This window comes from Trematomus bernacchii, unplaced genomic scaffold (genome assembly GCF_902827165.1).
Source record: "Trematomus bernacchii unplaced genomic scaffold, fTreBer1.1, whole genome shotgun sequence".
NCBI lineage: Eukaryota > Metazoa > Chordata > Actinopteri > Perciformes > Nototheniidae > Trematomus > Trematomus bernacchii.
In genome coordinates, this window is record NW_022987648.1 from 5,656,795 (window position 1) to 5,668,030 (window position 11,236).

At 38.7% G+C, this 11,236-nt stretch overlaps 1 protein-coding gene across 1 annotated transcript; it reads right to left on the reverse strand.

Annotated features, from left to right (window-relative positions):
• Positions 1 to 3,106: 3,106 nt before the first annotated feature.
• LOC117485567 (CD276 antigen homolog) lies at positions 3,107 to 8,907 on the reverse strand. The gene is made up of 5 exons (XM_034134149.1): positions 8,666 to 8,907; positions 7,974 to 8,336; positions 7,775 to 7,816; positions 4,975 to 5,066; positions 3,107 to 4,433 (listed from the first exon to the last, which is right to left on the reverse strand). The coding sequence occupies exons 1-4, from the start codon at positions 8,742 to 8,744 to the stop codon at positions 4,996 to 4,998; spliced, it is 555 nt and encodes a 184-aa protein (XP_033990040.1). The 5' UTR covers positions 8,745 to 8,907; the 3' UTR covers positions 3,107 to 4,433; positions 4,975 to 4,995.
• Positions 8,908 to 11,236: the final 2,329 nt, after the last annotated feature.

Genomic DNA, 11,236 nt, shown 5'->3' on the forward strand with positions numbered 1-11,236 from the left:
GTATCAAAAGTTAAAGTACTCGTCATGCATAATGGCCCATTTCAGAATAATATTCAAATACTGGATTATGAATATTGATACAGCTACACAGCTGGTAAATGTAGAGCAAATTCGAATTATTTTACACACTGCTGATGAATACTTTAACCTAAAATTATGTCATAGTTTTAATTAATAATTTATTTATATTTTGTTTAAGCTAATTTTCTAAATCTTAACACAATTAGGATAATCTATGCTACTTTAAGATGTCAAATAAATGTAATGGAGTAAAAAATACACTATTGTCTTCCAAAATGAATTTGAATATAAGTATAAACTACCAAAAACATTAGAAATTGTATTTAACCCTGTAAAGCCCAAATATCGAAAAACATTAGCAATCTTTTTGTGTGCGCGTGTGTGTGTGTGTGTGTGTGTGTGTGTGTGTGTGTGTGTGTGTGTGTGTGTGTGTGTGTCAGCAGCTGAATCAGTGTGTGGTTTCCTGTTTTTATTTCTACGTCTGATATACTGTGCAAGTTAAGCAACAAGACAGGGAGTATATGAGACGTCATATCTTCATGGCCCTTTGTGATAGATGCATTATTTTACATTTTGATTGACAGAAGACATCCTGGAGTAAATGTTGTTGTCATTTGACTTCTATCTCACTTTTCCTTGCAATAGAGGTCAACATAAGTCAAAATTAGCTCGTCTTACCCCACTCTCCCCTACAATGTAAAAATACTCGGTAACAAGTCCTGCATTTAAAATGGTATCTAAGACTTAAAAGTACAAAAGTAGAAGTGGTTATTATGTTGTATTTCAGAATCATGTAAAATGACTGTACTACAACTATTAATGCAATAATTCATCACTTTAATGTTGCAACTGGTAAAGGGGAGCTCACTTTAATTACTTACAGTATATACTGCTGGGTAGCTTCATTTATGGTAATCTATTGTGATTAATTAGTTGAATTATATTTCATATTAATAACATGAACATCTCCTTCTGTTTGCAAATGAATGACCTGCGAACTTAAAGGTCACCTATTATGCAAAATCCACTTTTTCATGTCTTTTATACATAAATGTCCACTCTGTGTTAAGAGATTCGGCAAGTTTCAGGACAGGAGATTCTCTCTCTTTTTCTCCTGATCCATATAAAAACCTTTTTTTTATACCAATCATTTCTCAGAGGGGCGTGGCCAGCAGCAGCTTGATAGCATTCAAAGCTACAGACACAGAATCAGCACTTTTGGAACAGGGCTGAAACAGAGTGGTTTATGGGATGCTACAATGATCTGTTTTGTGTTTCAGCCAAACACTTCAGAGACATGTTTTGCATATATATCTGAGACTCATAATATATTGTTGAAAAGAGTATAATAGGGGACCTTTAAAGGTCTTTAGCTGTGTACGCTGACTTTTCTTAAGAGCCACTATGAGGTTGGCATTTTCAGTTCAGCATGAAAGATTTCAACAACATTTTAATGGATTGACAATTTGCTAGACACTCATGCTCCCATATTATATAAATACATATATTTAAATAACTTTGGGGAATCATCCTCTATCGTCTGTCCAAATATCTGCAAGAAAAATGTCATCCTCAACTCAGCATGTTAGCATTAACATGTTACTATCTGCCTCTATTACTCAGTTGAAAGCATTGCTGTGTCTCCTGGATATAGATTTGTGTCAATAACTAAACACTCTTTTTTTGCAGAGGCAATTTTTGTGGAACACTTTTGACGGTTGAATCACTTTCAATGTGTTGTCCTTTTGGTGTGGAGACAGGAAGAGCAACTTTATATTATATATATATTAACACAACTCTTACCCTGCCTGCACTCATGTGACTTCCTTCCTCTTTGTTTCCAATACAATTCCATTAGGTTTGCTGGATTGTCAGTAAGGCAGACATTGTTTACTGCTGCTTTGCCTTCATGTAAGGAACGACTAGAATTAAGTAATAGGAAACATTTTGTTGTAAAAAAACAAAGAGTTCTGACCAACATTTGGTTCTGAAGATACAGCCATATTTACTGTGTTTTTAATAAGAATACTTGTGTTTCACTAGGTTGAACACCCTTTTTTTGTTTTTATTTAAAATGAACAACTATAACAATTTAAAGTACAAGCATTAATTCCTCGCACAAAATTAAAAGTAATTGTGCTACTATGTAATTATAGAAACAGGACTGCTGTAGAAACCCCCCTTTTTCTAACACCTACACTTCACTCCACATTAAAGCATGTCTACCACAGCATCCTCAGCCTCTGTAGAACAAGTGGGCTTTGTTTTGTCCTCCCGTCTCTTTGGAGGGAGGTCCCGGACTCAGTTTGTGGACCAACAGGAGCACAGCTGTGGCCCCCTGATCAAAGCAGACTGGGGCCTGGGCTCTGTCAGTAGGCCCAGTCTGTTTGGGATTATCACACCTGTGGTTCAGGGATTAATCCCAGCAGAGACATGGGAACCAGGGACAAAGGGGCTCCAAAGGTCTGGTGTAGAAAGGGAGGAGGGCCGTACTGTGTGGCGCATCCCAGGACTGTGGCCCCATGAGCCCTAGGTGCCAGTTCACATTTGTGGGTCATCAGGTTAAGAAGGTGTTGAGCAGATTCTGGGGGCTGCTTTTTTAGGATTTAAGTCCAAGCACCGACAACATCAGGATGGAAGGACCCCATTGATGGGCTTCTTATTGAAGAGGGCATCTAATGATCATTTTCAGGTTCCTATCAGTATGTAGTGTCTCTACTGTGACATGTCTCCATGCTTTAATGTTCAAAAAGCTCTTTATTGTTCTCATACTGCCTGTGCTGCATCACGTCTTTTCCCCCTCTGTCTGAAACCAGAGCCCAGTCTGCTCTGATTGGTTAGCTGGCTGGTTCTGTTGTGATTCTTGAATGCTTAAAGAAGTCACACCCCTTAGCCTATCACGTACAATGTCTTGAAGAGCTAGCCAACGGAGGCGCGAGTCAGATAGTGATGTCATTATGTTATGGAAGCAAACAAAGGAGTCCAATGGAGGGGTGAACTTTGGGATTATAGTCTTTGCAGACCATTTAAATGCACAAAAAGCTATATATATATAACACACTACAGGAAAAGGAAAACCCCAAAAAACAGAATAGAGCCTCTTTAATATAATATTATTATTATGTTTCACACAAAAGGATCACATTTTTACATCATAAAATTCACAAAATATATGGCTCTTCAGGGGTGGCCGTAAGCAACAATGGCCGATTCAATCTTTCCTTGGATAAGATACATAACCCCAAGTTGCTCCTGATGGCATGGCTAAAGGTGTGTGTGAGTGTGTGTGAATGTGTAGCAGCCTCTTCCTCTGAATTCATGTGTGTGAATCGGTAAATGCTGACTTGTATATTTGAAAGTGCTTTTAGGGTTTGTAAGGATTGGAATAGCGCTATGTACTGTAAGTGAGGACCCTAACCCTCACTTCATCATTTCATAATATATTATTTTTTTCCCACCAGCAAATGAGCTGACACAGAATGTGGTTAGCATTGTACACAGGTGTCTAGATGAGTACAAAAGTTGTTCACTGCAGGTAAGGTCTTTATTAAGGTGTTACTTGCTAAAGACTGACCCCTGACCCTCCCAGTGGGACCCTTGCAGTGTCCCATATATGTGCTGTATCAGCTTTCTTTCTTTTACTGGTCATGCAGAAAATCCTCTCTCCTTATTTGTTTAGCTAATTCCAATGGCATCTTCCCAGTCTGCTCCTCCTGAGTCAGTTTGTCTTACAGCTTATGTCTCCAGTGCACTTCATCTCAAAAAAGAAGAAAAAAAGATCAACAGTCATCCCTTCAAAGCTGCTGTCCATTTGGCTTATACCCTCCCCCAATGACTACATCCCCCAAGGTTCTATTTTGTTTCTTTGAAACAGTTCATGGTCCCAGACTTGGATGGCCATTGCATTACATCTACACCTGCACACATGCACACTCACATGCACACTCACATGCACACAAACAGTGCTCCTCATTAATGACAGGTGGCATGGTAGGCCAGTACCAGTGTCTTCAAGAGGAGTCACTTACAACTACTTCAATATCGTAGACATTCCCACGGGAGCAATCTGGGGTTCAGTAGCTTGCCAAGGACACTTGTTGACGATATGATGTTTTTTTCTACACAGCTTTTGGAAATATTCACTATCACACTTATATCATGATAATGATATGAAAATAAATATCAAGTAGATATAAATATAAAGCAGCTTCATTATTACAAAGCACCCTCTAACCTAGTATATGTGTGTTTATACTAAGTACCCAGTGTTCAACATACTTTTAATGTATTAAAGATTTATAGAATTCATAAACATTTCAAAGAAACATATCATTAGATGGAAATAGGTGAAACAACGTTGTGAAATGTGAAAGCTGCTGCAGACGCTTTTCACCCAGCATGTCCTTTAATTTCTACAAGAAAGGAAAGACAGAACATTCATAGTGATGTCATTTGTGTCATCTTTGATATCTGAACAATGATATGCCCTTAAATTAATTCAATATAAATTCAAGTTTATTTATATAGCCCAATATCACAAATCATATTTGTCTCAGAGGGCTTCACAAATCAACAAACACAATTGGCAATGTAAAAGCAATGTAAAAACAACAAACATATCTTACAAGATAAATGTGAAAATACCAATGAAAAAGGAACATAACACAATGACACAAATAGAGTTAGAGTACAATAATTGCAATTCCATAAAACGAAGGATGAGGATGTTTAAAAGGGGGTTTAAAACCAGTCTTAACTGTACGCTGTACCAAAGAGGAAAGTCTTTAACCTACTCTTAAATGTATGGACACTGTCTGCCTCCCTAATCAACACTGGAAGTTGGTTCCAGAGGAACGGAGCTTCGAAGCCGAAAGCTCTAGCACCTGATCTTATTTTGTGGACTCTGGGAACCACCAACAGACCTGCACTCTGTGCATTAAAAAGACAACTCACATTTGAGGTGCTTTATAAACCTCAGATCCAGAGGAGAACAGCAGCCACCATGAGAGCTTCAGCCAAGGCGGGGGGGCTCCAGTCGGCTCCACCTGCAGGAAAAAAACTGATTTAAAAAAGAATGTATATATATATATATAAAAAACATTTCTAGTTCTGTTGTAGTAGCCAAAGAATAGGAATCTGTCAATGAGCAATAGCTTGAATTCATGAATACAGTCTACATACGTATTTATGTATTATTACAATACACAGTATTTCAATTTACTCCACTGTGCAGTATTTAAAAATCTGGTTTTATTTGATGTCATTCTAATTGACCTATATATAATTTAGTTCAGTTATTTTTGCATTTTAAACTAAACAATTATTTTGCACTCTTTTATTTGTACTATTTCTTCCACAATATTTACTTTTGTCTTAAGTATATTATGTTGCATTGTTGGAGGAGCCTTAATATTTGCATTGCCAAAATAACGCTGTAGCTATTGTGCATATGACAAAGCCATTGAATCTTTGATTATTTTAATCACTCATTGTTTACTGGCTCTGTTTGCTTGTATTATAGTTATTCAAAAATGTATTATGTATATCAGTAATCCTTTGTTTAAAGTGTTAACAATCATAACACTTCCTGTAGAATGAATATCTCTTCATATGTAACAGAACAGGCCTTTTTCACATGAGACAGTTTGAATAGTCATACAGTAGTAGGAACAAAAACAGACGTTACTTAAAAAACACTACAGATGGCTCTACTACTGAGACATGTTAACAAGTGTTCTGGGAAAAGGGCCTCTGGTATATTTGCATTACACTGTTAGTCCAGCAGGTGTCAGCAGCACCACATGATTAGGTGTATAGTAAATCTGACACAATGTTACTTCCTGTGTGTCCCTGTGATTCGGTCTGAATAAGGCCCAATTCAAACCTATCCCTCCACCCTCGCATTTAATGAAAACTCCTTCTGTATCTTGAACTTGTTAACATCTGTCTGACAATACAAAATGTCTCTCCTACTTTGCACAGTTCACTTGAGGTTGTTGCAGGGAACCTTTTGCGCACAGCGTGCTTTGAGGGACACAAACAGGGTTGCAAATAGCCAGGTAGGCCAGCTGGGTAAGTCAGAACGATTGCAGACTTCCTGTTGGAGGGTTTAATACATTCCTGTAGGTTTTAATAAGTTAGTTAGCTTTGCAAGTGCTCTCTTGGATGTCATTGGATTACGGAATATGGCAGATAATAAGATTTTGGCAAACACACGTATTGTTTAGCAGGATTATCTCCACATTAACATCAATTTTGTCATTTCTGAAATGAAAATACAATTGCCAGAAATGTTGTAGGTCAAAATGGGAAAATCTCTTGTTTGTGTTGACAGATCTTACTTATTTCAGGCATCTAACTAAAAACACATAAAAAAAAACATTGACATCGAGGTAAGGGAACCTGAAGTAGTTATACGCTAACTAATTTCCGGTTTAGGGTTACAGTGCTGCTAACAGCTAGCTATCTGCTCCTCAGCTCCACCCACAATCCACCTATTTGCCCATTTTAAGGTTGCATTCGAATAGTCCATTTAGCTTAGGAACCTTCCTAACGGAGTGAAATGACCCGGAAGTCCCTCAGTGGCAGCCATGATAAGTGCCGTTCGAATTCTCTAAATTAAAAGGAAAGGAGGTTTCAAACTTCCTTTATAACCTCCTTTAGCCTAGGAACCACTGGACCTCCCTAACCAAAAGGAGAGGAGAAAATGCTGCCCCACAATGCCTTGCGGCCGCAGCATTTGCCGTCACACAACAGTCGGCTGTTCACGGAAACAACCGATTATGAACGAGAAATGATATCATGAAAGTTACGGTGCTTATTAAGCATTTTAAAACGTATGTGGTAAGTTGCCAAAGTGCTTTGTTTTGAACGTTCATCAGTATTATAATCAAAAAGAGAAATATGAACGTTAGTTTTTACTGAAATGATCAAATAAAGTCAACATTTCACAGTCTTTACTGAGCTGTGTGGGGTTTGTTCAACTTTTAAAAGATGTTTGAATGGTGATATACACAGTGATAGATGTTAAGGACTAACGTTTATAATAAATACATTTGTATTGATTTTAAGATCTTTTCATACAATCATACGTATTGGGATCATTTGTATTAATGTGGACCGGAGGGAGAGGGTGACGAGCATAAGTTTCACTTTCCTTTTTTATTTCAATTCCAACTTTGGTCATGAAGAATATGTTTCTCTGTTGTCCCCGTTCATAAAGCATAAAACAACAGCATCAGAGCACGGTGCAGAGTCTCTAGATGAGTTTACAGTAGTCCCTCGTTCTTATTAAACATCCATGTTGTAGTCCGCTGTATAGAAAACTGTAGTTTCCATAGTTTCCCCACAGCAGCAGGCGCACATTTATGACCTCCGCTGGCGCATCATAAACACGTCGGATAGTGAAAGTGCAGTCGGATTCTCTAAAGTGCCGCAGTCTCTTCTCCTAAGTCCTTTTGAATTCTCCTATCCACTATCCCTTAACCCCATGACGTTTCACTCCGAGGTCAAGGAATAGACGATAGGGTTAGAATTTAGGAGCTGTTTTTTTGGAGTATTCGAACGCAACCTAAGACTAGCCAGGAGTTAGGCGGAGTCATCACTGTCAAGATGGCCACCACATACATTGGACTACTCAACGGCTCTTTTAAAGCATTTTAGAGACGTCAACAATTTATACAGTCCATGGTTTTAAATCAGGAAATGATCGGTTAAAGGATACACAGAACAATCAATTCTGCTATTAACTTACTCCGGTTTGAAGGGCAGGTGGTAGTCTGGATCTCGTTTGGAGCTGTGAGAAAGAAAGTGAAGTTTCACTTTTGTCTTTGCAAACACAAAAGACGTTTTGGAAAACACGCTACATCGCTTCTCCTTTCTTAACTGAGAGAATGGTTTGTTTTCCTCTATCTGATTAATCCTGTAGTGAAAAGTGAAATGTTCTTCCTTACCGTCAACATGTAAAGTAAGTTGGCAGATTTTATTGGTTTCACCGTATTCCATAGTCCCAAACACTGTTGCAAAAACATCGAAAACCTTTTGATTATCTTCCATCGTTGTGTTTTCAAGTTTGATTGAGATATTTCCTCTTCTCATGTCCTGATGGAAGGCTGTGATCCTGCCTCGATAAAGTCTGTCCATAAGCTTTGGCACCTCTGTTCCTTTATCAAAAGTGTATAAAACCTTCTTGTTTTCATCCTGCCAGTAAAATCGTAGATTATGTAGGTCAGTTATAGTTGTGTTCATCAAACATGGGAGTATCGTTGATTTCCCGACGGTTGTGTTGACTCGAGGAATCCCTGTTGCATCAGACACTAAAAATAACAGAAACGTGATGGACAGCATGTTTTATGTTCATTAAGATTAAATCATTTAGTTCCCAAACTAAACAAATGCCATAGATAATGAATTATTCCTTTGTGTTCATGTCATGTACACACACACACACACACACACACACACACACACACACACACACACACACACACACACACACACACACACACACACACACACACACACACACACACACACACACACACACACACACACACACACACACACACACACACACACACACACACACACACACACACACACACACACACACACACACACACACACACACACACACCAGACTTACCTAACAGGAGAAAGTAGGCCACTGATACAATGATCATTTTGCTCACTTCAAACACGTAGACTGTGCTGGCTGCTAACATACACTTGTTTGATGATCATAGGAAGTCCCCCTATAAAACCTTTGTTTCCTCTTCTGTGGACAATTAACCCCTCCTCTTTCTCCCTGTTGCGTGTGCTGACTAACCATTTATATTTATAGAAACTGTCGCTTGAACATTGCAAATTATTTTCAAAGTCGCAATGAGGACAATGATAAAGTAACGTATGTATTCCTTTTGAGCACGATAAAGGGTGTGGTCAGTGTAAGAAATAAGATGACTTCAAGTGGCTGGAAGTTACAGACTAACCACGTCATACTGAAGTCATCTGAGGACACGCTTCCCTAAAACATCTGAGGACACGCTTCCCTAAAACATTTCAATCAGGTTTTAAGTCCAACCACCGTACAGAGACTGCTGTAACTAAAACAACGAATGATCACCGACTCATCAATTCTGCAAATAAGGCCTCAATCCTTATTCTAGTCGACTTAAAGGTCACCTATTATGCAAAATCCACTTTTTCATGTCTTTTATACATAAACATGTGTCCCCTCTTGGCCACTTTATGATGTCATAACGATTTTTTGGCTTGTGTAACCATTAGCCAATCACCAACCAAGGTAACACCCCCCACCTTATCACCTGAATCACCTCCTAGAGCAGGGGTTCCCAAAGTGGGGGTCGCGACCCCCCGGGGGGTCCCGAGACCCCGAGTGGGGGTCGCGAGATGATTACAAAATAATTAATATATATATTAATATTATTAATAATAACGGGTGCATAGGCATTTTTCAGGGGCGGACTAGCCATCTGTATAATTTCCCCGCAGCGAGGCTCCCCCCGTTGACAATCCACTAGCGCAGTGTTTCTCAAACTCTTTCATACCAAGGACACTTAACCAATAAAAAAACACTCACGGACCACCTGACTCCACACATATCCCAAAACAATAGGCCTGCTTACCACTGCAACAGTACATAACAGCCTAATAATGACAGTTTAACCTTCTCTATATCGCCTCGTTCACACAATAAATCAACAATACAAATACAACTACAGATAAGCATTTAGTTCAAATGCGATTTAAAATGCTCTCAGGTTTTACACCTCTTATGAAATGTAGACTACATTTATTTATTACTGCGGCATGTGCCGTACATATGCCGCAGTTTTTGCGTGGCTGTGTCTTTAGTTGTAAGCCCAGTGGCGGTCTGTTCATCTGACATACTGATCATACAGTCAATAACTTTGTTGTTATTAGCATCTGGTTAGCTAGCTATGCTAACGAATATAAGAAGCTTTTTCTACAACCAGTGAGGTAAAGGCACATCTTTATATGATCATTATAGTTATAAAAAAATAAGTAAACAGGTAAATAAAGTAAACAGGTATAAAATACTATATGACAGTAAAAAAAAGTTGTTATTAATAAACAAGAATACAGTTTGAAAGGGGAGTGATTTGTAAAATATCCATAAAGAAAAAGAAAATCTGCTTACAGTTCTGTTTCATATGGGTGTTGAGAGATGTATCCATAGATCTCTTAATTTTGCTCTCAAAGTGCACCAGATTGATGCTTTTAACTTCAACATTTTAAAAAAAAACTTCCCGGGGGAGCTTGCCCCCGGACCCCCCTAGAGGAGGTTAGGTCCCCCCCCCACTTAAATCATGTTCACATGGATAGGAAACTAAATACATTTGCACACATCTTGTGTCCATATCTTTCTGTTTTGATGGTCATGCCACAACCGTGCACCTGCATGCATGCGTGAGTCATGGCAAGATATCTGGATTAAGAGGTTGCTTTTTCTTTGCACAGCATGAAAGAAAGGTTGGAATGAATGGGCTGTGATTTTAGTATTTTTAAGCAGAGGTCAATCATTTGTACGGCCCTCGGAGGATGTTGAAAAAATTGAAATGGCCCTTGAGAGGAAAAAGGTTCCCCACCCCTGTGGTAGGTAAACACATGTACCAGTCTGTTGTACATGTACTTTACTGATTTATATAGGCTGTCCTTGATAGTTATTCAAGTTATCAAATGTGGTTATTTTCTCATCTGTCATCACTTTAGCCAGATTGCCAAAAGACTCCTGCCAGGCCTACGGCTGGAAGAAGGTGGTGTGCCTTAAAGGTCTCCTATTATACTATTTTTAGGCATATATTATAGGTCTCAGATATATAAAAAAACAGTCTATGAAGTGTTTTGCTCGAAATACCAAACAGATCACTCATTCTAGCCATGCCTCATACCCCTCTATTTCCGTCCTGTTAGAGAAGTGCTGATTCTGGGTCTGTAGCTTTAAAAAAAAAGAAAAGAGGAGAGCTCATGCAGGAGAATTCTAACCAGATACTCAGCTAAACGCTGCCGTGATTAAACGCTGTATTATGTTCAAAAACACATCAAGGATTATATCTGAAACTGTATGGAGCTCAAACGCTTTTCCTCTCACAGGTTTACCACAAGGTGAGTTCCTTTAAACATACTCTCTCCAGTACAGGTTAGCTCTGAGTGTTAGCAATGCTTGCTAATG

Excerpts from the sequence above, each read along its gene's own strand:
- LOC117485567 (XM_034134149.1), bottom strand. The coding sequence starts at position 8,744 with ATGTTAGCAGCCAGCACAGTCTACGTGTTTGAAGTGAGCAAAATGATC. Across the intron at positions 7,817-7,973 it reads ACTTACTTTACATGTTGACG|CTCCAAACGAGATCCAGACT; the intron begins GTAAGGAAGAAC and ends TCTTTCTCACAG. Across the intron at positions 5,067-7,774 it reads CACCTGCCCTTCAAACCGGA|GTGGAGCCGACTGGAGCCCC; the intron begins GTAAGTTAATAG and ends TTTTTCCTGCAG.